This window comes from Lytechinus variegatus, chromosome 7 (assembly GCF_018143015.1).
Source record: "Lytechinus variegatus isolate NC3 chromosome 7, Lvar_3.0, whole genome shotgun sequence".
NCBI lineage: Eukaryota > Metazoa > Echinodermata > Echinoidea > Temnopleuroida > Toxopneustidae > Lytechinus > Lytechinus variegatus.
The window spans coordinates 32,223,893-32,251,890 of NC_054746.1; the positions used below are offsets into that span (position 1 = coordinate 32,223,893).

Genomic DNA, 27,998 nt, shown 5'->3' on the forward strand with positions numbered 1-27,998 from the left:
ATGGGGCCCAGGTGAATCTTAAGTGATCATCTTCAATCAAACCCCAGGGCCAATACTAATAAAGAAATGACCTTGCTTATTGTGATTAATCACAATCAACTATGGAAATCCAGCCACACCACGATTTGTAAACAAATATTAGGATGGGTGATAGACAACCATTTGTCATCCCTTCAGGGCAATATGCATAAGAATTTAAAGAAAATATGTCATATATATTATGGTTTTGCTGGATTTCCATTCTTTATATTTATTCAGATCATACTTTCTATAACAAAGGGTCGTTGTATCACTGACACTTAAATCAAGCTGAATGCTAGATACAGGCACATCTGCATGACATTACACTTGGGAATCGAGACCATACAGCATAAAGAATAAATAAACATAAATAATACATTACTTGTAATGTATTATTTATGTTTATTTATTCTTTATACTGTATAGGATTACAAATAATACATTACTTGTAATCCTATGGACCATTCATGCTTTCTTATGCTAGTCATGATAAGATTGATCTAAAATTATGTGAGGATAATTGTCAATATTAATTCATGTGGCCAAGTCCACGAAGCAAGCAAAATCTAACCTCTTTTAATTTTTTTTTCTCTAAGCTGGTATGAATCCTTTATAATTTGAAATCTAATCAATTCAATCACAATTTTTCTTCATATTTAAAGAGAGTTAGATGAATATTTATAAATTTATTGAAGACAAATAAATCAATGAGCTATGGAGTATATGATATTGTGTCATGTAATGTATGAAGAAAATAAAATGATTAGAGCAGCAAGTTAGAAAGTGCATTTACTAAAATTTGCAATGAATGATAATCTCAGACCTTTATATATATCTAGCTTTGTTAATAAATATGAGAATACATTAATATGCCATATTTTGTGAAAGGCAAAGCCGAGTGTTCATTAATATTAAAGTCTACACATTAGTATTTACAAGTAAATATGCATCGTTATTGATATATATGTATATCTTAGAAATTTATAGGGCAGTGAGAAAAGGTGAAAATAGAATAAAGGAAAGTTAAGCAGATTCTTACATTCTTTTTATATCACTACTGAGATTTTAAATCATTAAAAGTTCATGAGAAAAGAAAATTAAGAGATTACGAAGGTAAATATGATCTTGACTTTTCAAGAGAAATGAAAGGGAAATGTTCATCATTCAGAGGCACTACAGAATATTCAATATTATCATCAGGAAAGACTAGGGGTTACCATTTTCCCAAGAAATAATGAGGGCACTTCTAAAGGGAAAGGACCAGAGCCCATAATTGAGTGAATATGGTCAAACCAAAAGTTGGACACAACATTACAAGATGTTATTTAGGATGAGAAGCAGCATACATGTACCAATAAAGAACATAACCATATTGTATGCAAATTGAAACCATAATGGCCATACACTGTCTGTACATGACTATAGACAACCACCATAGAAACACAGCACAAGAAATACAAATGCACAATGAATATTGGTAAACTTTACATTCAATAGTATGGAAGGTATTATTGAGAATAAGAGTATGAAAAGAAAATATGAAAAATGTAGAATCAGAGCTACCAAGTCTCACACATTATGCGTGAGACTCAAGCATTTTGGACTCTTGTTCATCCCCTCAAATCTCTGTCTCATGCAACTATCACAGCCTATCCCCATATACATTGTACAAAATGTCTGTGATCTCACTCAGATTCACAGAAAATCTCACGCATAGCTGGTCTTTGAACTTGGCATCTCTGTAGAATTTCAATATGAGCATTGTCTTCATATGTAGAAATTTTGGCTTCATATAGCTCTTTTCATTTGTTACAAAATGGTCATGCCATAATTATCAATCCTTATATAGATGTTACAATATTTTTTCTCTTAAAAATATGGAATAAAACAAAAAAGGTGTGTTAATGTAATGACTTTTTGTTTGGTTTTATGTAGGCTCTGTATTGCATAAAGTAACCATTTTGATAATGGGGTTATCTTCAGGAATATTAAGGGAACAGCTCCTTATTTTATGAAGCAGTAAAAGAAAAAAAAACCTATAAACAGGGATAAAAGAGGAATGTCTAGCTTAAAACATGTAACTGATAGAGTTAAATGAAGCAGAAACTTCATTATTTAATACATATATGATGCATTCAAATAATTATTTTATTGACAAATATAATTAATAACTTGATTACACTATGCTTTAAATGATTATGCTCTTTTTCTTAATCTTTCAATATTTTTTCCTCTTCTAATATATTCCCATCCATTTTTAGGAATCCCATTATTTTTTTAATGAGAAGATACGACCACTCTCCCCTCTCTAATGAAAGAACAATTAATTTTGATATTGGGAATCCAAATCATCTTGTACATCAGAAGAAATTATTCCCCCTCCCTCAAAAGAAAGAATGACTAATTTTGTTTTTAGGAACCCCATTCATACAAAGAAATTATTTCTTCTCCCATCCCTCTCAAAGAGAACTAATTTTGTTTTTTAGGACCCCATTCATACAAAGAAATGATTTCTTCTCCCATCCCTCTCAAAGAGAACTAATTTTGTTTTTAGGAACCCCATTCATACAAAGAAATTATTTCTTCTCCCATCCCTCTCAAAGAGAACTAATTTTGTTTTTAGGAACCCCATTCATACAAAGAAATTATTTCTTCTCCCATCCCTCTCAAAGAGAACTAATTTTGTTTTTAGGAACCCCATTCATACAAAGAAATTATTTCTTCTCCCATCCCTCTCAAAGAGAACTAATTTTGTTTTTTAGGAACCCCATTCATACAAAGAAATGATTTCTTCTCCCATCCCTCTCAAAGAGAACTAATTTTGTTTTTAGGAACCCCATTCATACAAAGAAATGATTTCTTCTCCCATCCCTCTCAAAGAGAACTAATTTTGTTTTTAGGAACCCCATTCATACAAAGAAATGATTTCTTATCCCTTCCCTCTCAAAGAGAATTATTTTGTTTTAAGGAATGGTATTGAAAGCATTGAAAGAGAAGATAGATGGATGAGCAGTGCATGGTGAACAGGCTGTGCAAATAAATGTAGATGGAAACAGCAACAATATACTAAGAATTCCACAGCACAGCATCAAATACAACATGCACTCCTCCAACCTCATCAATTTTCAGTAATTCCTCCTCCATTTTGTTTCCAGCCGGGCTATCAATAATAGGCTTTTGGTATTTTATATCTGGTAACACATTAGCTTTTGTAACAAATGAAAGAGATTTGGAACAAACATGGCCCTTCATTTCTAATATATTTTAGCCATTTCTTTTAGCTGATTTTTTTTTATCATACAGCTGAATATAAGATGCATTTTTTAACCCCCAAGGAAAAACTAAAATTTTTTCAAATAATATGGTCAATCTTTGATGCACGACCATTCTATAATAATAGAGGAAAAAGAAAATCTCTAATGCTAGAGTTTACCTATACTGTAAGAAAGGGCAACATTCTTAGGTGCTACAAGTACTATTAGGTACTATAATTAAGAGTTTACTTAATGAAGGATATATATTGCAAGGAATTTTTTTATTGCAGATGGTATAATTCTATGAAGGGGTCGGAAATTGGCATGGAAAGGGAAAAATATATACTGGACAGATATCTCTTGTTAGTTGTTATTTACATGTCATAAAGATGTATAATGGCATATGGAAAAGACTTACATTTGGAGGTCACATGATTTTTTTTAGTGAAGGCCATACAAAGAAAATAATAAACAGCATTTAAAAATTATCAAAATTATGTAAGAATAATTAAAAAAGGAATAAGAAAACCTACATAAAAATTTCTATTCCTGTCTTTCATAAAACCTATCACAATACTATGTAGTCAGCATTATGAATTATGAATTTGTCTTTGTCATTTAAATGAGAAAATTGCACCATGTTTTAAAATTTTATGAAAAATATCCATGACATGTTTACTATCCTGAATTCTACTAAAATCTACAGTCCTCTGTATTGTATTGCTATCCATTTCATCAAATCACCATGATTTCTTTTTTCCCCCTAAAACTTAACGAAGAATTCTTTGTGGAAGTGAAATCTGTCATTGGATTTTTCAATCATGGTCAAGGTTTATGGAGAGGTAAACTGACCTAAATTTATAAATCTATAATTGGATTTTGTAAAAATTCTGGCTGATACATATGCTGGTTTATACATGTTCAAGGGCAAATTGAAATCTTGAAAGTGGGTAGGGAACTTGAAAAAATCTAAAAGCGAAAAGAAGGGAAGAGAAAAACCCAAGACACTTGCAGTGATGTGAGCAGCAGTGACACGAGAAGCAGCAGACTGCCAGGCGGCTATGGACTGCCTCCGGGTTCTAATGTGGGCCGGCTGGGTAGACTCTTGAGGAGCTACTGAGGATGGGGAGGAGGAGGGAGAAGAGGAAGGAGGAGGAGAGGAAGAGGTGCTGGTAGTGGTGCTGGTAGCAGAAGAAGATGCAGGTGCAGGAGCTGAAGCAGAAGATGATGATGAGGGTGGTGATGATGAGAAAGATACAGATGGTTTTCGTGATAAATAGGCTTGGGCATGACTACGGGCCGTCAGCCGGGCCGTTTCCTCCACCTTCTCTTTCTCGTGAATATGCAGCTGCTGGAGTAGGTAGTCACGCACTTCCTTGTCTGTCTCTTTCTGCAGGGAAAAGAGAAAATGCTTTACAATTACACAGAATCACAAAAATAAGTAGTCATAAAGACAGATAATACACAATACTTTAGTCTGCACACTGTATCTTGAGTTGGGATCACCTATTGTTGTGTATAATGTATTTGGGAATGGCAGTAATGTACTTGTAGGGATGAGACAGATATCTAGTGACAAGCAAGAGTCCCTGGTAATAGAATCTTATGCATCAGACTTGAGACTGGGCATGTCTGGATTTAATATTTTTGTTGTAGTTTTCATGGTGATGATACATGTAGATTTGAGCCAGAGATACTATTCTATGCTTTGAACAAATGAGTTGGATGGTCATGAAAAGGACTCTAACATGCTTTCAATTTATACTCTACTGGTATAAGCCAATATTTGTCCATTTAAAAAAAAACTCATTTAGCATATATTTTTTCTGGGCAGCATCTGCAATATACAGAAGAGGAAATTTTAGTGAAGGGTGGACATGTGACATCAGTAACAAATAAAACCAATATGGAAATTTTTGCTTGCACACTATGTTACCTGTGAAATATGCTAGACTCTGTTCACATCTACTTCAGATAGTTCTTAAATCATCAACATTCTATACATTCACATTCTATTTTTAATGTACATCTTGAATTCTAAGAAACTATCATGTTTTGGGTATGATATTTGATAATCTATTTCACATGGAGGAACAGTTAAATTAAATGGTAAACTATTTCATTTCAATTTTGAAGCTGACCAAAATCAAAAGCCACAAAGACACAATAATATACTGTAAAAAGGCTCACTGGCCTAATCTAACTCTCAGATTAACCTGCTAGACCAGATCCTGGCCACTCATTGATTCATATCAAGTTTCTCATTGCTTCCTCATCTTTAGAACAAGCCTAATAAGATAAACCAGAGCTTAGGTTGTTGAAAAAAGTAGCCTAGTTTACATGTACAGTGTATGTATGTACAGTGTTATTTTGATTCATATAATTTAGGAGCAACCTCTCAAGCTATACATGTATTTATTGGTTGCAACAAGTCTAATAATAAAGATCATTGTGTTCTGTATATCACCAGCCAATTCAACTGAAATAACTGTCACAATTGCCTGAGCATACCAAAATAAGGCATCTTGGACCAGTTTTTCCCTATTTGGACATATATACCACTATTAAAGAGCGAAACCACCTTATAGAAAGCTAAATCTATCAATAATAACTGACTAACAACACCACAAAAGCTATTATGTCACCTCATTTGAAAGGCATGACTCACCTGTCCAAACCTGAGCTTTGCCTGTTGGACCAGTTCCTGTTCTCTAGCACCATACTGATTCATTCCAATAGGGAGCAGTCTCTTGAGAGCAGCCAGGATCAGGCTGGGTGGACTCCCATGCTGACCGTCCGGACGCTTAGGTGCAGTCGACTGGAGCTTCGGCGGCTCCCCCGGGAGGCTACCCCCGTAGGGAGAGTTGCTGCTCCCGCCACCACCGCCAGACTTGGACATCGCGGAGGTCAGAGCGGCCGAACTGTCCACCTCAGTCTGGGCCACATAGTTCTGCTCCTCACGACGGAAATTCTGTTAAAATAATTTGACAGAAAAAGCTTATGATATATTTCTTGAAGATTTTAATATCCCTTCACAAAATTAAACAATGTATGACATTGCGGTGAAAACAGCAGTCACTTGCCTTTTTTTTTTGCTGTCAAAGTGACTTTCAATTAGAAAAAGGCAAAATTTCCAGTTACTTACTGCTGATCGTGCCCATGAATTGAAGATTGATGATACTTTGTAGTAAAGTTTCTCAGCATCAACGGAGGGTAACTTGAGCCACTGACTCCTAGAGAATGAAAGGGTAAAACAAATTATTATCAATTATGGGTTTGAACAATATCAACATAATATGTAGATTGTCAAAGTTAGCTACAAAGAGCAATCTTTTCAAACAGATTCTAGAGACTAAAATGAATTTGATAAGATCATAAGAATTCTTTAGAATTGAATACGCAGATGTCTCTTTTGCATTTTGTGCTTCATTCTAGGTCATGATATAAACTCAAAATCTTTGCATGCAAATATTCCCATAATTTCAAATTCGACAACTGATAGTGAACTTTTTTACTCAATTTTATATCAGAGAAGACAATCAAGAATAATTATTTGCATCAATGATGCAAAATTCAAAGTGAATATAAAAAACCAACAATTACTAGTATTTCTAATCAGAATTGTTTATTATATCTGTTTTTTATTTTCAAAAAATAAAATATACATATCTACAATACAACAGATATTTTGTACCTTTGTGAGTCAACAAACTTGATGAGGAGAGGGTAGAAGGCATAGAGATCCCTGATTATCAAATGGTAATCCTGCATGAGTACAAGAGAAGAAGATGCACTAAAAGAAATACAAAACACCTACAATTCTCATTGCAAAATAATTACAATAGCGGATATCAGGTTGAGTGTTAAAGTTGTGAGCCTGCTTTGGCAATAATGAGCAGTCAACCTAATACTCAAATACTAATGCCAGGAGCCTACTGGACATAGCATCAAATCAGCATCAAAGTTTTCATTGTTGTAACCCAATAAGAAAATTTTTATGAAACAGGGTCCAGAAAGGATGAGAGGAATCAATGTCTTGAACTGCCTGTAAGAGATAAAATCCAACTGATGTTTAATTCCTCATGAGTTAAAACATCCCTTTATCATTCTTAATTCTTTGATAAGTATTCAGATGTCAATGATTTCACAGACAGGATTAAGAAAAAACATCAAAGAAGACTGAACTGACCTCCAAGATGGCAAACTCAGCCTCTTCCATCTCCTGTCCACCCATGGGATATTCCTTCTTCAGATCTTCTTCTGCCTTGGAGACCTTGGTCGTTCGTTCCTCTAGCTTTTCAACCACGGGCACAAAGTGGGTCTTCAGAAGCTCTGGTTGGGCATCGTTCAAGATTGGTTGAGCAGTGGCTGGTCAAGAAAAAGTATATCATTATCATTCTAAGTTCTAATTTTTTGTTGTTCATTTGTGTATAATTTCCATATCCACTTAAATATTCGACAGATAAGTGATGACTTGCATATATACAGAGACAATCACAAAAATATGACATGCCAAGCCCTTTCTTTTCAGTTGCGTCACAGGGCACACCTCAGTCAGCCAGTAATGAACTTACCTGCAATGCGGGACATCCAGGGTGCATTCTCTGAACCAAGATTGTTCTTGACCAGGGTGAGGACGTTGCCGAGGGTGTTGTTCAGATTCCCAGAGTTTACCATAGTCCAGTAATTCCTTTAAAAAAAGGGGAAAAAAGAAGTTTAACATTTTAAAGGCACCATAAAAGTACCATGATAAAATTTCAAAACAAGTCAGGAGGAGAAAATTAATTGAATTCTTCTATCAGCAAGAACAGGTAGCAATACCCATACATGAGCCAAGAGAGAAATCACATTTAAGAATAACTACAAAGTATTATGATCTACAAGCTTCTGACAGCAATGTGTCACCTTTTTCTTTAAAATATTGGTCTCAAATCCAGGGCCTGGTAATATAAAATAAAACAATAATTAGTTGTAACTTTTTATATGAGCTATGCCATAGCCTTAGATTATGATAAACTGTGCAAGTAATTTCATCTTTTACTCAACAGGACCTTGGTCATGTACATGTAGCATCACTGAGTACTCACCCTTGCCTGCGACAGATGTTATCAGGTCCTTGTTGCCACCAGTAATTCAGATAGCTAAGAGAAGAAATAGAGGAGGCATATTATTTATTGTCTTCAAACAGTGTTGCACAATTAATTTAGTTTATACATGTTGTGTAATTCATTATCTTAACCCATTATCTATTGGCAGTGAGTGGTCCCTATACAAATCAGAAATTCCAGACTTTGGAATGCAACACAGAAAAGAGAGAATAATTTGTCATTTTATAAAAAATATCAATGTAAACTTACCAATGTCAACAAAAGTGTAGAAACTGAAACCTTGACATTTCATCAACTTTCTGCATATACCTTGTTAAGAAACCTTACCAAAAACAAGAGCTGCATCTTTTCTGCAGTAATCCTGCAAATTTCGTCATCACTTTTCATTTATCTATTACATCCTCAGACAATTTTAGTACATAAAAAATGTTACATCGGCGAAATACAGCATTAGATATTCAAAGTGTCGAAAAATCATTACACTTGTGAAGAGAATCAATTACCTGCAGAGCATGGGGAGAATGACCTCAATTACATGAGGAGCTTGGTCATACTTGGCTCCCGACGTCGCCATCTTATCAATCTCTGTTACCACAGCTGGAAGTGTAGGAATTCCTGATGCAAGCTTGATGAGCTCATCTGGAAGTTAAGTAGAAAGACAAATGCAAAATATGACAATAACCCAGCTCCTTGAAATGAAATTGTCTTTCCTTTATCAATTCCACAATTTTATATTAAATTTCTCTATATTCTTTATCATGTGTAATCTTGTGTCATTTATGCATAATTACCATTGTATGTATTTTGTCTTTATATAGTAATAAATTATTTAGATTGTGAAATCATCTAACAAGCACTCCTATGACGGTTTGTGAGAGTTTTGCAAAAGCAAAGGCACTAAACTGCTTCACATTCTCTCTGAGAGAAATAGGGTTATTGCTTCATAAAAGGACACTATTTGTAATGGAATCAATGTAGTATAGTTCTGAACAGGTGTCATCTGTAATTTGCTGGTAACATGGCTGAACACTTTTTCAAACAATCAAAAGTACAGTCAAAATGCTCAAATGAATCAGAAAAGTTTAAAAAGGCAAATGTTTTAATGAACATGTTTTTGGAACATGACCTCTCTCGAAAACAAGCAACTACCTTGGATTTGTTATAAAATGTTTTGTAAGAAAGTAGACACATTTACGTTTTCTCCACCAACATTTATGGAACAAATAGGGATTGATGGGTTGAAAAGCGCAAATACACATGTGACCATTTTTACACTTAATACATACATAAAGAAATTTCATATTAATATTACAAAATAAGAATTACTGTACGTGCATGCACAAGGAAACCAAATTTGCTAACAGAAATGAAGAACACTTTCTACAAATTGAGTACATAGCAGGTTTTGCATAATTTTACAGAATCTTGTTTAAACCATCCCAAAGTACATGTACTTTACAAAGTACATGACATTTGAAAAGTAAAGTGTTTCTGTTATGCTATCCATAAGATTTTCTAAATTAATTTGTAGATATAACGCTTCCCATTATATAGCATATAAAACATGTACTACATGTATATGACACAAACTTGTCAAAATTTGCATATCAAACTTCTATTGGAAACAAGGTGAGTGTTTCATCAACATATTTATCCATCAAGTTGTCAGATATGACAACTTTCCTTGATTCTGATTGGTTGAGAAGCACCATTACAATGGTAACTGTGGGATATAAACGGACTTGTTGGATGAATCGTCCGACCAGTCCTTTCATTAAATTCTCCCCAGATGCATCATGAAAAGGCAATCTTGAACACAGTACAGCACATGTCAGACTTTTCACAGGGCAACACCTATCATAAGTAAACACTTTCCACTGGGTACACTTTAACACTTTCCATAAGATAAACACTAAATAATACAACACTTTTCACACAAGGTGTAGCAACAACGATACATATACCTTTACCCTCAACGGTGGAGCCTCTGAGCTCAATCTGTCCTAGCAGAGAGTTAGGGTTGTTTTTGTTGAGGTGTGGTTCCAGAAAGGCAACGGGAAATGCTCCTGAGAAGGCGGCCAAGAGCTCACCAATGGCAGGACGTAACCTAGAATGGTGAATGATTACAGTGAATATAGTCATTAAATCAAGAGAACAAACAGGACATGTGTATGTGCATGAAGAAGATATACAGTGCGTCCCAGAAAAAACGAAACTGAGATTTAGCGATGACTTATCATTACTTTATCATTAATAAAATAGACAAATGACCTACCAATGTAAAGCTTAGAATCTCCTCTTTCATCTGATATTACTTAGATTATTCCTCATTCACGCATGAGTGAGCAAAAACAATTTGAAGAAAGGATACCAAAAACTTATTTGGCGGGGGGTATCTCAATTTCAAAAAGAAAACCACATGCCTGAAAAGTTCAATATCTGCTCTTTTATTTGATACCTTAATCACAGAAAATGGTCAAGAAGTAAAAAAGTTATGCTCCCTCAAAACAATGCTTGTATTTCCATAATTTAATCAAATAAACGTGTTTTCACCGATTTTCCACAGAAGCTGTCGCACGGTTAACAAAAGACATAATGCATGGTTGATCGTCAACAAAACGGAGTGTCGAGTAAGTTCGAACGCTAGCCTGTAAAGCCTCTTCATTTTATGAAATTATTGAAATTCAAGCCTTATTTTAAATAGCCAGAACTTTGTTATTTTTCGACAATTTTCTGTAATTGAGGTATCAAATTAAAGAGTAGATATTGAACTTTTTAGAAATGTGGTTTTCTTTTTGAAACCCAGATACAGCCCGCTAAGTGACTTTTTGGTATCCCCTCTTCAAATTGTTTTTGCTCACTCATGCGTAAATGAAAAACAATCTAAGTAATATCAGATGAAAGAGGAGATTCTAAGCTTTACATTGGTAGGTCATTTGTCTATTTCATTAATGATTAAGGTATGATAAATCATCGCTAAATTTCGGTTTCGTTTTTTCTGGGACGCACTGTATACTTCCAAACCTCAATGATTGGGAGGAATTAATCCTGCTGCGTACTCGCCTGGGTAGGGTGTGGCACAATATGGATAAATTACTTGCTGAAGAGAAATATGCCATGGTTGTGGTTTGAACCTTGAACCTACAGTACGACCCTCTGTTTGAAAATGCTTACATCCTATTCTCTGAAAAAAGAGGGTGGAAGTTGTGACTGTGGTAGTATTTATTGGTTGAGAATTTTGAAACAGATAGGATTTGAATAAATTCTAAGTTCAGATTGTACATGCATGATTTAAAGTCCAGATTTTACACAGCTAGTGATCTTGCCGCAAGTCAAAGAATTGTCCAGGGAACTGTTACAGAAACCATAGCAATTGATCATAGGGCTAATTCTATGATAATCATTTGATCATCACTTTGAAATCGATTACTATGCTATGTGTTACTGAGGCGAAGAGTAAATAGATTCATTCATTCATTCACACAGAGTAAATATCATTCGATTTTCATTCAGAGTAGATTCTAGCAGGCTGATGAGATATGTTTTCAGTTTTCAATACTGAGAATAAATGTCCATTACATGCAATCATTAATCAAATGTATTCTAAAGTCAATTCACAATTCAATGAATCATTCTAAATTTCATTTTTTTATACAAAATATAAAAAATTATGCTCTACTGTTACAATCCAATATATGTTATAATCCAATTACAGTATCAAATGTATGAACCCTACTTTTGAATTTGAAAGTATGTAATATATTCTATGATGCAGAATTATGAAACACTGCAGGCATACGATTTACACCATAATACAACTATGAAACTGAATTTGAAAACATACATGACGAAAGTTTCACAGAATGGAAACTAAAAGAATTTAAAAAAAACTTAACAGGAACTGCTTTAAATGCACTAAAATTATAAGCTAGAGCTCAAAAGCAACATACTCTCTTAAATGCAATTTCAAAATTTGAAATCTGGAATTAAGATTTCAAAATGATGTGATAGGGATGATGTGATACAATGTACTGTATGTCAAATACTGTCAAACTGGTTTATATGAGGATTAGTAAGTGCAATGATGAAATTGTGCTGAAAAGAAATCAACTGAAGTGAGAACACTTTAAAGACTTCTATCTCATGTCGTCTCTTAATGTCTGCATTCAAATTTATAGTGAAATGCATGTACTTTGAAAATATATTCCTCATTTATATGCTTTTGTAATCCATATCTAATAGTATACAACTCCAACTGTGTCTTCACACAGTGGATGAAATAACTGGCAGCAGATTTGTAACTTCATAAACAAATTAAAATTATGAACAATGGTCATAAAGTTATTTTTACCTCTTTCCCCTCCCCTCCTTGTGAGTACATGTATACATGAAATTCTATTTATTTTGCATTCTGAACGAGAAATGTTGAATTACAGATTTATGTTGAAATCACAAACTTTGATTCACTGTTCAAGTAAATGCATTTTTTCCACAGGCAATGCAAATAATCTGCAAAGAAAGACTGCAAATGATGCAAGTGATAAATAAATTAAAAGTCAAATTACTGAGATGCTTTTTGAGAATGTCCTATTATCAAACCATGAATGATTTTTTTTTTCAATTTTCAAGTTTTCAACATTTTGCATCTTTTGTGTATCATCTACATACACCTTAAAAACCAAACTCCAGTTTCCATGGTTTTTGTACACAAATGAATGTATCATTTATTGAACATAATATACATCATGGGTGTTAGTCACTGCAAGAAGGCTATTGATGTATGGCATTCCATCTCATTCAATCCTGATTTTACCTCTCTCCAACATCTTTGGCTTCCTCGCTATAAATAGAGATAATTAATCAAGATGGTATAGAAAACACATCCTAAAATAGATCTAGACAGCTCAATACTAACATTTAAAGAACCTATTTTTTTGCATAAGCTGCAGTTAGCAATCCATATTACAATCAATACAGAGGGTGCTTACTAATACTTTTGTTCATCAAATACAGAATTAGGTAGCTGTATTTTTAGGAGTAGGTTCAGAAAGAATTCTTTTGATGCGTACTATTTCTTGTAGATCAGCAGAAAAACAAGACAAACTTTTTCATCTTTAAGAGATAACAATTGCTGAATCACTCATTTACATAAGAAATCTAAACATAAGTGCTGAAGATCTTGATAAACATGGTAGTAGAAACAGCTGAGAACTTAGTCTGTTTCCACACAATGTAGCAAAACATTACGATCATACTGCAACAGATTGTCCTATGGCAATGTTCTTTAGGCTGAGAACTACAAAGATAAGTATTAAAGAGATCCCAATACCTAACAGTTAATGAAATGTGACCAATTCAAAACCATTTGAGCTAAAATTTTCCAGTTGATAAAAAGAGAAAAGAAAGAAATAAAAAACTCACAGGACAAATATAACCATTAGAATGTTTTCTACGATCTGGACAAAAACAATCATTTATATATACGAATTTAGACAACCTTCATCTTAACCAGTTGACTTCTGAATTCTGTTAATCAGATATGCTTTGTACAGGAACATCCTGGTTCCAGTAGGTAATGGTTTAAGATACAAGTTGATTGATTTGACTTACTTCTTGACATAGATAGACTGATCAGCACCAAGCCTGTAGAGACAGCTGAGAATTCTATAGCAATACACCTGGATTTGATCCACTGCAAAAAAAAAGAATTGAAAAGAGGATTATAAATGTATGAATACAATGTATCACCATCATAATACTTATTGTTACAAATGAATGAACTTATTCCCCCCCAAAAAACAAATCGGGATTAACTACTTACCAGAGCTGAACTACCTAACACAGCTGAATCGTTAAACATTTATTTTGTAGGACTCTACAGGTTCTGCGAGTGAGATGTAGAGCCTATTTTATTATACTATACACAATGTAAACACAATTCGCACATTAAATGTGACTACGGTAACCATGAAAAACACCCCAAAACAAGACTAGAAATTCATACATCAGGATTTATGATTTTATCTCACAGCTAGAAGCTGAATACAACTATTAAATATACATTATTATAATTAACACTATAATCACTACTAGTATCATTATCAACAACAAATTATTGTTATTATTACAATTATTATTTTGAATATCACCATTGTTATTTTCAATAATGTTAACTTACAAAGTAAATCAGCACCATAGTTATGCCTGGCAAGATGCTGGAAGAGGCTGATCAGGACTGGGACGAGCACACCCGGAACATAGTTGACGGCCAGGCTGTGCTTGTGAACCTGACCAGACTTGATATGTGTAAAGCGCCCTCCTGAGGTGACGGATTCCACTGTAGCGATGAGGTCATCAGAAGCATGGCGAAAGAAGACTAGCAGGCCATTCTTAATGGCGTCTGCACTGTGCTTCACAACAGAACTAATAAATTGAACAGATGGATAGGTTGTGTTTCTTCTTTGAAAATAATGTTAAATAGTTCGTATTTCATAAATGGACATTTACAAATTGTATAAGAAATTGTGCTATATAACCTTCAAGGTTATGTTTTTTATACTGCCTAGAACCCAATAACCATTTACATGTCTCAAAATCTTGACATTGTACATTCAATTTGAATATAGCACTGATTAGTCATTATTCCCCCCCCCCCTCATAAAAAAAATCTAAAGTTATGAATGTTATGAAGACCCAAACATCCCTTACTTGATGAAAACGTAACATTATATGATTATGGTAAGTTTGACTAAGATCGTTGATATCACATTATTGATAAGACAAATAAAGTTGATATTAGTATATTACCAGAAGCAGAAGTGTATATATATATATATACTCAAATAATGAGTATGGTATAAATAGATAATAAATGTAAATAGCTTCAGAGGTAAAGATAATGGTTTAAGAGTAATTATAGTACGCATCTAGGTGTATATGATCATGCATATCTACCACCTACAAGAGAATCTGATTTATATATATTTTTTTAATATGGAAGACTGAATAAACTAAAACGGTACCATTATTTAGTTTACCTTAAATTTATATGCATATCTTCAGGTACATTGGCATGAGAAAAAGTACAATGAATTTATCTAAACATTTGCAGCTATATTGATACTGTATATGGCAACATCTGAAGAAAATTTGAAGAACATAGTATAAAAAATCAGGTGCAAGTGAGATGAAAATGATTCATTTAAGAATCTTTGTGAAAAAAAAGATTTGAAACGGTGTAAGATGAAAGCTGAAGAGATCATGCACACACATTCTTCTGTCTTATTTCAAACATGAAAACATTAAAAAATTATTATTAAAAAAGGCCATATAACTTGTTTGACTATCAACTCATCAATTAAAAAAAAAGAGAAATAGAAATTTACTTCGAAAGGAACAGTGTTATATAAATTCATAACAATGACAGAAACAGAAGATATAATCATTGTGACTTAATGAGCACTAGTTACGGCACATAAAATTATTGTTCAAACCGACAAGATAATGTAAATTACAATGCTGCAAAACACACATTGATGCTGCGATATACTAGTACAGTATTCCTTCAAATTCACATTTAATCAACCACGGAAACCAATGAAACAAAGCAAAGTTCTTCAAAAGAAATCAAATCAGGGTTACAAATTATTGTCATTGTTCAAATAAAAATAACACTTCGAGAAATGAATTTTGATGATTTAACTGAACTAGCAGAACAGTAATCTACATTTCATTTGTGAAAACAGTTTATAAAATAGTTTAAAGGTGCTGAAAAGCACCAGTCTTTCTGTTTGATATAATTCTTTTCATAAAACTATGCAAGTAATGATGGAAGTGGTCAAAAAAGAGATGGGTGTGGTATGGGTGCTTTTTAAATGAAACCAAATCTGAAAAAGGTGAACTGTGAGGGGAGGGGAATGGCAAGGGGGGGGGGCTATTATGCAAAGATGGGGGAGGGTAAACAAACTAAAACAAGAATGATTACGAAAAGATGATACACATAACTGGGCTTTGTAACATAAATCGTAGCAATTGATTGCATGGCAGATTTTTAGAATCGATTGCACTGATCATAATCAGCAATCAATCGTACAAATCAACTCTACAATTAATCATTAGGCTTCGTGCTACTGGGCCTTTGTATCAATGAGATGCATGAAGGGGCAAAACAAGACGAAGCCGCATTTCAGCGCTGACAAGGAAGATGGCTGACAACGTAAATGGCAGAATTAAATGGGGAGGGGTGGGTAGGTAAGGGGGTGAAGAAAGAACCCACACGTTAAAGAAAAAAATCACACTCGGTACCTTCGCCCATCTGAATGAGACACCCTATGGTTGTAATAAGACAGAGATAAAGATAAGCATGATGAAAAAAAAAACAAATTGTGCATGGGATAGCAAATTATAAGATCAAAGAACTCTAGGGGAGAAAAAGAACGGGTTATGATGAACAAATAAAAATGTGTGAGCTGTGTGGAAAATTACATAGTATTATTAATCAACTGCAGAACAAATCCAAGAACCTTTATTATTAAAGCATTATGTTTTCATAGGAACTGTACAATGCATTTTTCACAACTGCTATGGTATTAGTTCTAAATTCAGATACATACATCTATACACAACGCTTCATGTATTAAATAAAGTTATGGAGGAACAGCATTTCTAAGGGAATATAACCTTAAAAATACAATAATATAAATGTATATGTAAAAATTGGAGGGATACCAAATTATGAAAGAAATCAAAGGCACAATAAAACCTACACTACCAACTCATGGATTATGTTAACACTTTCAGGTGTAAAAATACATGTATTTGGAGTAATTGCATTATTGTTTTTGTTTTACTTCTGCCCTAATAATTATTTATTTTTGTTCTTGTCTGTTTGGCAATTTATTCTGGAATGGAAAGGTCAATCTGCCGACTAAGAACAAATGAAGTTGGTTAATTAGTAGCACAGGCATATATCAATCTCCTGCTTCTTATAATATTAGTCATCATTTTAATAATTTGCTCTATGCCGATAAAATACTTTGATTTCTGTCTGTCTCACAGCTACTATGACATACCAATTTAAACATGGCATTGGTGCATGCTAATACAAGATCCAAGAAACGATTGTGTGTGTGTGTTTGTATATATAGACTAATAATCAACTAATAACATAAAATATAGGTTACGTATACTGAGGGTTAAATAGTAGGAATATAAACCCTTCAAATTTGACCAAAAATTTATATTGTTGCTTGCTTTTTATGAGGATTGCTACCTTTTTTTCCCTCTCTAAAATCTGCAATTCATTTCACTTGATTTGCAAGCTATCAAACCATTAACTATTTATCACTATACATTTTCACAACAGAATGTCTGCACATGCTATTTTTCTACTCATTTTTTTTATTTGTCTTTTCTATTTTGGATGAAAATGTAAAAATTCTATCATAGCAATGTAATGAAGTATTTGAGTGCTTCATAACACACAGCATAGCAATTGATCACGAAGTTGATGAGCTCATGATTATTATAACTGATTGAACATAATGTTTAATGCAATCAATAAGTAAAAACCTATCCTACATGTATGATGAAAAAAAAGTATTTTGTAAAAGGACCCCTCTGTGAAATTTTATCCAATGGCAGGCAAGTGACTCATAGAAGAGAGAAAGAGAAAAAAAAGAGAGGGGAGAAGAGTAGGTTTAGTGTGTGTGTGTGTGTGTGCAAGTGCTTACTGTGTAGACTTTGTTGGTGTGATAAGAAAATAAAGTTTGAATTTTGTCTGGAAAAGGGGATACGAGAAATAAAGCGTGTTTGTGGGCATAACGTTGAGTGTAAAGTGTGTGATAGAAAAGGAAAGTACTATTACTTGCTAGGTTTAAGACAGATAAGACAAATTTAGGATGTGTATGTAACATACAGTGTGAGTAGGTATTGTGGATTTCCAGTCATGAAATAAAGAAGAGAGTTTGAGTGTGTGGTTGCATGTATGATTTAGAAGAAAAAATGGGGACCATTCAACATTGAATTTCTCTGGAATGTACACTTATATGAAGAATGTTTAGTGTCGCTCTAGTAAAAGAACCTAGGTCATGGTAAAGATAAATCCTGTAGCTTCATGTATCTAGTCCTCTTTTAGAATTAGAAGGAATGCTAGGCTCCATCTCCCTCAATCAATATTCATAACAGATAAAATGTAACCATTTTTTCACAATTTCATACTAAGATTTTCCTCTCCTGTTTCATAACAAAATATTATTTTCCGATGACTTTGGTGAATGTATTGGCCTTCTGTAAAAGTATGGTCTCTCTAAGATTAGATGACTTGGTCTTTGCTTTGAGGACACGAACAATTGTGTGTGGCCGTGTGTATCTGTCTATGTGTGTGAGATATAGAGAGAATGAGAAGGATTGTAATATACATGAAACAGACATACCTTGCATCTATTGACTGGGCAACCACTCTTATACAGCGAATGAAGGGGAGCAGGTCACGACCTGTAAAAAAACGAGAAGTTCAAGTTAGTGTTCATTAAATAGTAACAATATCAAAAGAACAGTCAGGCATCAAGGTGATTAGTTTTGAATGAGTGACTTTTCATATGTGCAGAATGCTATAAATATATGTGTAGGGATCATAAGTAAATCTTGTATTTTTTCTCTCTCTGCATTAATGTCTTGACCAAGCTACAAAGTATCTCATCAAAAAATGTTCTTAATAGTATCAAAGCTACCTTGAAGTAGTTATTTCATTAAATTTTATTTCTTTCAATTAGGGTTCAAATGAATTAAATAGGATAAATACTACACAAATTTATAAAGCACTGGCAGGACAAATATAAAGAACCCTTACACTGAGAGGGTAGTAGCCCAAATGGATACACATAGATACAAGGGCCAATGATGACCTCCAACATAACATATTTGTATAGCATGAGTATAGCTTATGTTTAACACCTTCGTACTGAGAACTACCTCTTCATTTTCAACAGAAAACCTCTTTTTTATTTTGATAACACTGTCAATTATTAAAGAACTGAAAAATGAAGAAGTCCGAATGATCTCATTCACTCACCGAACAGATTAATCTTCTGTCGAATAAGCTGTGCAAGTTTGCAGAACAGACTGGAAAATACAAAAAGATATATATTATAAATTGTCAGTAAATATCAAATCATCTTGAATTATATCTATTCATAAATCCCAGAATTATTTACACATCTTACATTTCCAATAGATTTATTACAAGTACATATACAATAACACATTCTAAATACGATCCCTTTGGTACATAATATTGAAAATTATATAACATGTAAATCCGTTAATACTGTACAAACCTTATATCCAACAAAAGGTACATTTCTTCTTTACAATTTATAAAAGGAGGTAGATTAGCTAAAATGCAAATAATCTAGATTGACATAAGACTTTTCTGAAGAACAATATTTGGAAAAAAAATACGATTGACATGATAATTATGTAATATATTTCAGAGAAATTTACAATTACAATAACAACAAAGTATATGAAATTATTTTCTTATAACATACATATTTCAGCAGATTTTGTTATTTTCAGAGAAATTATTTCAATAGTGATGTCTATGGAGCAATATTTACTTTCCATCAGTTTCATTCTTATTTTTTTTCTAATCTACAAGACTACAAAGATAGGCTTTTTACATGTGCCTCTAATATTCTAAATAAGACGTGGATATATGACATAACATGATGTGCAGAGATAAAAATTAATTATTAGACAAGAAGAGTAATGCTAAATACTCATGTGGAACTAGATTGAAAAATAAACTACAGCATGCAATAATTAAAGAAGATAGTATAACACCAAGAATCATTATATTGGATAAACAAATCAACATTTATGTACAAGTACAAGTATACAGTACTCCTGCTTACACTATGGAGAAAAGAGTGACAGGCATGCAGAATGAAGTAAAGGATAACAATTAAATGAGAATGGAACATTATTGATTTGATATAATTCTGTGAAAAATACCTATAATACGTTTATAAGTTTAAAACAGAATTGTCCTGGGGCCCTGTGACACAAAATTTTATAATCAATTATACAATATACCATTTTCAACCAATAAAAATAGTTGTTTAAAATTTGAGATCGATTGCAAATATCTGTGTTGCAGGGATCTGGCACCAGTTTGGTAATAGCTTTTATACATTTTTACCAAAATATGCTTCATGGCTTATTAGAAATTCATTAAAGCCTTCAAAAGAAGCGTCATTTTGAAAAGAACACACTTTCAAGATATCATATTTGAAAGGAAGAAATATTAATTCATAGTCTTTACAGGATTTAGAGAGATTATATAAATTTTTACATACATGAAGGCCAAGAGCTTATACATAGCTCATACCAGGAATGCAACAGAGCACACTAATCTACATTAGCCATCCTTTAAAACAATGATCTTGAACTACAAAAAAAAAACACTCAAAGCTACATGTACATGTAATAATATATCCTCCTAGAATGACAATATGAAAAGTCATTTTTATAGAGATTAGCAAACTTTCACCAAAAGACATACAACATGATTAAAGCTCAGAGAGAGGTGTAACTAATTCAAGAATACCAATTAAATTGGAAGACTATATAAGAAAACAACTACAAGGTAAAGTTTGTATAGAACTGATATATGAATATCTCTTCATATTTCAACAGTAAAACATCATAAAAATTTGCTGACTGACAGTAAAAAAAATTAGATATGAAACAAGTGGAACGTCTCTGGCAGTCTTGCCTGCATTATGCAATTCAATACAGCAGCAGCGCTGACTCTGAAATCAACTATGACAAATAAATAATCACAAAAACACAATTTATATGTCAACACACTAAGTTCATTGATCCTAAATGACTTTTGACCTTGATCATGTGAACTAAAGCTCGTAAAAAATGATCAGTGGTACTAGATAACCCTTATGTCCAAGTTTCATAAACTAGATCCATAAATTATCAAAGTTCATTGACCCCAAATGACCTTTCCCTTAATTATGTGACCTGAACTCATTCAAGACGTTTTTTGATACTTCATTACAATTATGTCCAAGTTTCATGAAATAGGACCACATCTTTTAAAACTTATAACATTTTCAAAGATTTTACTTTGCTTATGATTTAAATGTTGATGACGCCGTCACCACCACTGTAACTGTCACAATCGGAAATTAGAGCCTATAGTCTCACTCTGCTATGCAGGCAAGACAAAAGTTAAAATCATAAAGGGTAAAATCATTAATGTATGAAACCTGTGTATAATCATGGCTCTTTAATAGAAAATTTACCGGAGAATGCTTTCCTGAATAATATTTTGAGAGAAGTAAATTGTAGCTAGAGAAACCAATCACAAATGGAAAAAGACAAAATTTTGTAACAACCTGTTCATGCAAGCACAGATAATCAACACTGTGGGTGACTTCTAAATACACAAAACCATCCACCAAACAAGAAGTTACCCGACATAGCAGCACTATATTCTCACCTGGCTACCATAGCTTTCTCCACATGAGATGCATAGGGCATAAACATCATCTCACTATAGGCAATGATTGATCGATTGCAAACGAGGTTAGTTGGGCAGAAATGAAGAGAGAGATATTAGTCTGGATTCAGCAAAACCACAAAGCTAGCATTTCATATCAACATAAGCCAAGCCAAAGTATAATTGAAAGGTGGACAATTGAATGGCATGGACAAAGGGGAAGAGGGAATGTGGGGGCATACAAGAGGGATATTTCCTTATATGAAATGACAATAAATGACTAAATAGGAGTTCTTGATGCAACAAGATAAGTTTTGGGCCAGAAACCATTTCACCTGTCTCTCCACACAAGATGCATCTAAGGCAATATAAAACATATATACCCAAAACATCAAATAATCCCCAAATTTTGAATAAATTATCTGAATGTTGATGAATGAAATGAAGATAGGGGCATTCAAGGGGTAATATACCTTTAGATTTTTTTAAATATCACACTGAATGGATAGAGTTTTGAGAGTTTATCAAATATACTACATATGATACAAAATCCAGTCTATAAAAAACTTGCATTAAAGCTATACAAATGCATGATGCAGAAAGTAGCACACAGAGCAAAACATTTTCAAGGCATCAAGTAAGAAAAATACAAAGATATTCACATCACATCCAGATATAGATGAAATCATTGCAACTTCAATATACTCTAAATAAATTCAGGGATATACTTGTACATGCACATTGTTCAAAGCTACTATAATGATTTGACAATATCATAGCTGAAGAATACGTCATCTTACAAAGTATAGGGGATTCCTTGATGATAATTAAACAATCTAATTCTTATCCATAAACATTGTTAAGATTTTAAATTCATACTGGTAAAATCATAAATCTCTGTTCTGTAAAGATGCCGATGACGACTTTGTGTCAAGAAAGTGGCTTTCAAAATTATTACACTGTCTCTGACAATGAGTTTTGGCTCTTGATTGCATTTCATACATAGACATAATAACCCAATCCTCAGTCAAGTGTGGCAAATGATAATGCACATCATACCAAAGAGAAACAGACTATTATCTGATGGTATCATGTTGTCTTTATTATCCCCTCACCCAACCTCCTCCTTTGCTCTCCCCTACAAACATAATATATATCACAGTGTGCTGATCAGCAAATTTAGTGTACACCAAAGGAGGTCCCTCTCATTGCATGTATAAGTCAGCGTAATTGGCCTTTTCCAGTTATAAATATGATTCTGTTCCTACTATTAAACTACGTTTCCAAAGACCTTTACAAATGTATTTCTCAAAATTCTGTGTTTATCACCTTATTACACAACAGGTAAACCTGTCTTGTGACTGCAGGGTTGCATTGTGCTGTTTTGTAAGGTCCATACATATATTTTTTCTATTGCTGCTGTATACTTGGCACGGTGCTAGGATACTCTCTGAAACTTGAAACGGCCGATGTTTAAAAATGCATTTCAAAACAGCTTTGCATTTATCTCTCAAACAAAAACATGTTTTTGGCTCAAATGCATTTTAGATTGTATAAATCTGTGCTATTCAAAAATGCTTTATAAACCCCAGAATCAAAACACATTTTCATTTATCATCTGCAAACAAATACTGTGACTTTGAAATTCTATCAAAAAAAAGAGATAATGAATGCACCACAAAGTACATTAAAGTGTTTGAATATGTTTATTACCTTGATACCAGTTCTTTCTCCCGAGTGGATGACCCTCCTGACCTGCCTGCCTGAGGAGCATTGGGATCAGCTACAAAGTACGAGCTGTGAGCCTGGAAGTACTTCTCAATCAGAGGAAGAACAACCTGGAGACAAAAGTCAGTCAATTGGGATTTAGGATTATTATTTTTTTTTCATTTTGTTTCACTCAAATCTAGGTTTGGATATCCAGATAAAGAAAAAAAAATGGAACTGATGAGATGAAAGTAAAAGGAAGGATGAAGGGTTATACTGTTTGGATGCTAACAAACTTTTGAGTTAGGATGCAAAAAATTATTACAAATTAACATGCTATGGTAGGAAATGAAGGAGGGGGGGTGAAGGTGGTTCTATTCATAGGAGTAGGTTTCAAATGGGTAACTTTCATATTTAAACCATCAAGCAAATTTATTTGGTATTCATTATCATGTTCATAATACAGATTATTTGATAGCAAAAAAAGAGTGAATTTTTTTTTCCATATATAACTTGTATATACATTAATTGAAATATTAATTAAGATATGGATTAAAACATTAATTAAAATATTCATTAAAAATATAGAGTAAAAAATACCTTAGCAAAGAACTTGTAGCCTCTATCTCCTGAGCTCTCTTTCTTGGAGGACCGGAAAGCTGGATAAGTAAAACCAACATTGGATATCATTTCATTTGCATTGGTAAACTTAAAACTGTGTACAAGATGGATTCTAGACATATTCTAAAATTAGATATCTACCATGGCCAGATCTGGAATTTATCATCACAGAACTTTTATTTTTTCAAAATAACAGATGGAGTGGACATATTTATAACACTAATACCTCTTGTGTTAGGCAAAAAAAAATGAGGAAAATGATCATAAAAATCCTTAAATTGGCAACGCCGTGTAAACATCAAAACCACTGTTCTTCTCCAGAAATAGGACAATTTCAAATTTGAAATATATTTTCTGTAATCAAACTCTATTTACTTCTATTGCATTATATTTGAGATGCAAAATGTAGCAACAAGATGAAAATACCTTTGCATATTCAAAGAATAAAGCGATCAAAGAAACTTTTAAAAAATTATTATAAATTGTCTAATCATAATTATTGTTCAAACCATCACAGTACTCACCATCTTGACTGCGCCTCATAGGTTTGAGATTTGCTTGTGATTTGTCCACATAATGCAGAAGTTTGTCAAGGAGATTGAAGGCAAATCTCTTCTCTATGGTACTATGTCCTCTGATGATGCCATCATGATCCATAGATAGGCTGTGTCTGCAAGGAAAATCATCCACAATGAAAATATAAACATTGTAAGATGATTATAATATAGCTCCATTACAAGCCTTGTCTAGAATGGCAAACTTAAATAATTGACGGTGATTTCTCATAATCAATGTAGTTTTAATTGATTCTTATTCATATGAAAATGAACATGTATGTTTCATATGGGTTATCCCACCGTACTTACTTTGCTCGGCTGATAAATGCATTTTTGTCAGCAGTTCAAAAAGTGTTAAAATAAAATTGACAAGAAAATCAATCAGCATCAATACAAAACTTCATGCAAAAATGCAATCAGGAAAACCACGGTGTACAATATCGATTTAGGACAAATCAACAAATAATCTTTGAAACAATGGCCAATGAAAGTCATCATCAACAAACTGGCTAGTCTTCAATAATCTACCATGACTTTATCATTACAGACAATCTAGAAATGAAAGTAATCTACCTAATTATACAACTCCAAAATATGAAGTAAAACATGCATGCAGAAACTAAAACCAACTACAGTCAAGAATTATACATCACACTGTAATCTCTATGTTCTACACAAGTACCAGGAGATGTCCATGTTACACTAAGATATTTCTGTCCGCCATGAACTTTATTGATATTTTCATATAATGAAAAATTATAATTATAAAAAAAGAAATGACTACAACTAATCTGGTTCTTCATTTCATGATGAAAAAAATCTGCATTCAATTACAAGTTTTATCCCTATTTCACAACCGACCACCAGACCAAATGTACATATAATTGAAACACAATCATTTGACAAACAGCACAATATCAATTTGGCATGGATAGGTAATATCTGTAAATTTGTAAATGTAAGCAAGCCTCAGAACGGGCTCATAGAGTTTTTTTTCCGGAACTGAATATTAAATATTAAAATTCTAAAATATTACATTGCATAAATTCAAAATCATATTGAAATATTGACATCATTGTCAATGGCCTGGACAACAGCTTACATGCACAAAACACATGGCCTACATCAAGTGACAACTCAAATATCTTAAGTGCTCTAACAGAGAAACACACTATAACTTGTTTTCGTTGGCAGATTTATGACTTTTTGATCATACTTTACTAAATCATATCCAAACCAAGACACCAAGGAGCATATCTATAACATGCACAAAAACAGGGGAGGGGATTCAAAAACAGCTGAAATAAATTCTAAGAGAGATGATATGACTTTTTTTATTGGTCTTCAGTTCAACTGATTTGGCTGTTAATGATTCAAGCCCCTATTAAACCACGTAAAAATACAAAATGAAAACATGCACAAAACAACCATGATTCCTTCATAAAATCAATCTATATTACCTCTTCTTTGCTTCTTCCTCTTCACTGTTATGATCATGAATAAAATATTGAACTTAAAGTAAATAACATACAGCATATCATAGAATTTATTTTACAAGAGGGTATGTAAGTTTATATTAGAACTCATAATTGCCAAGATGAAGATGCTGATAAAGAAACTGGTTGCTTCCACTAATTTAGACAAATCACATTTTAAAGATAATCATGTGATTTATGTATTACTCAGCTCTAGATCATCATCACCAACTTCATGTTTTTATTATCAGATCATCATTACCATCACCGGAATAATCTTCTACAACAATGACATCACCATCATCATCATTATCATCATCATCCTTATTAACATCATTTTTATAATTACAGCAGTATAACCATCATCACCATCACCACCATCATCACCATAACCACCATCATCACCATCACCACCATTATTACCATCATCATCATCATCATCACCACCATCATCACCATCATCACCATCACCACCATCATCACCATCACCACCATCATCACCATCACCACTATCATCACCATAACCACCATCATCACCATCATCACCATAACCACCATCATCACCATCATCACCATCACCACCATCATCACCATCACCACCATCATCACCATCACCAGCATTATTATCATCATCATCATCATCATCACCATCATCATCACCATCATCATCATCACCCTCACTATGGCTGTTACAAACCCACACATACCTCTGCAACCTGTATCCATTCACTTGAAGGAACTTGAGGAGTGCATGTGCCATGTCTCTGTCTTTCTTCTTCTCGCTGTCTGTCAAGATGTCAAAGGGCACCATTTGGGTGTGGCAACCACTTCCTGTTTGAGGAAAAATGTCAGGGTCAGGGTATATCTTCATGGTTCATATGTGTGCACTGAAATATTTTTAAATTTCCAAGATTTTTCCATTATTTTTATCACCACTCATCTATGGCATAATACAAATTCACTCTACAAAATTGGTTTTGGATAAATTGAATATTTTTATCAGAAAAAGACTTTGTGGTTAGGATGATTTCATCAGATATATTTTATCAATGCACTTACCTCTCAGTTCCATTTCTAGCTTGGTTTTCTTAGCCCATACATCATGGGCATTCTCTGCTAGCCTTTCTGCCATGTTCTGCAATGAATTAGAAAAATTGAAATTAAATATCAATAGATCAAAGCAAATATCAATACCAATAAATTCTTCTTGAGGATTGAGCTTAATAGCATTTTAAAAGTTAAGATTATCTCAGGGGCTTCACCACATCTGGGATTTTCTCACTCATTTCCTCATCCCAATATTGTTTTCTCTATGTAGAAATGAAATTGTTAAATCAACAAGATATTCTGCACGATTCCTGCTCCAGGCTTTGGTCATAGAGGGTTCTTGAATATTAGTTTGAATAACAAGCCTGGCACTATAGTGTCTTGATACCAAGCCTTCAGAGTACTAGTATTATTGGGTATGGGATCCTTTTGGACCCTTCATCAAGCCTAAGGAAATGATGATATTTGTTAGTCACTGAGTCAAAATTGACAGTGTGGAAGCAGTCTTATTGTCATTTAGGAAACACAAATGTACTAAACACAGATAAGAGTCTCATACATACATGCATAACTAAAAGACAATTTCACCCTGCTAAACTTTCTTTAATGCAGAGTTGCCAACCTATGAAAATAAAAAGAGTAATCCAGAAGCTCAAAAATCCTAATTTTGAGATAAATTAAAGTAATTT

At 33.3% G+C, this 27,998-nt stretch overlaps 1 protein-coding gene across 3 annotated transcripts in view; it reads right to left on the reverse strand.

Moving 5' to 3' along the window:
- Positions 1–27,998, reverse strand: part of LOC121419035 (ryanodine receptor 2-like) — a 222,160-nt gene that overhangs the window by 65,064 nt on the left and 129,098 nt on the right. For 2 of the 3 annotated variants that reach the window (XM_041613312.1, XM_041613311.1), the window contains 21 exons: positions 27,322–27,397; positions 26,970–27,093; positions 26,248–26,271; positions 24,755–24,900; positions 24,210–24,268; positions 23,616–23,740; positions 21,903–21,956; positions 19,455–19,504; positions 18,817–18,877; positions 16,688–16,711; positions 14,562–14,806; positions 13,994–14,075; positions 10,348–10,490; positions 8,887–9,022; positions 8,363–8,416; positions 7,850–7,965; positions 7,465–7,643; positions 6,970–7,040; positions 6,421–6,508; positions 5,944–6,246; positions 4,600–4,665 (listed from right to left, as the gene is read on the reverse strand). In XM_041613312.1, coding sequence (XP_041469246.1) covers positions 4,600–4,665; positions 5,944–6,246; positions 6,421–6,508; positions 6,970–7,040; positions 7,465–7,643; positions 7,850–7,965; positions 8,363–8,416; positions 8,887–9,022; positions 10,348–10,490; positions 13,994–14,075; positions 14,562–14,806; positions 16,688–16,711; positions 18,817–18,877; positions 19,455–19,504; positions 21,903–21,956; positions 23,616–23,740; positions 24,210–24,268; positions 24,755–24,900; positions 26,248–26,271; positions 26,970–27,093; positions 27,322–27,397 — 2,226 coding nt within the window. Of the gene's footprint in view, positions 1–4,287; positions 4,666–5,943; positions 6,247–6,420; positions 6,509–6,969; positions 7,041–7,464; positions 7,644–7,849; positions 7,966–8,362; positions 8,417–8,886; positions 9,023–10,347; positions 10,491–13,993; positions 14,076–14,561; positions 14,807–16,687; positions 16,712–18,816; positions 18,878–19,454; positions 19,505–21,902; positions 21,957–23,615; positions 23,741–24,209; positions 24,269–24,754; positions 24,901–26,247; positions 26,272–26,969; positions 27,094–27,321; positions 27,398–27,998 lie in introns of all 3 variants that reach the window. The other variant, XM_041613313.1, reaches the window with a different exon arrangement.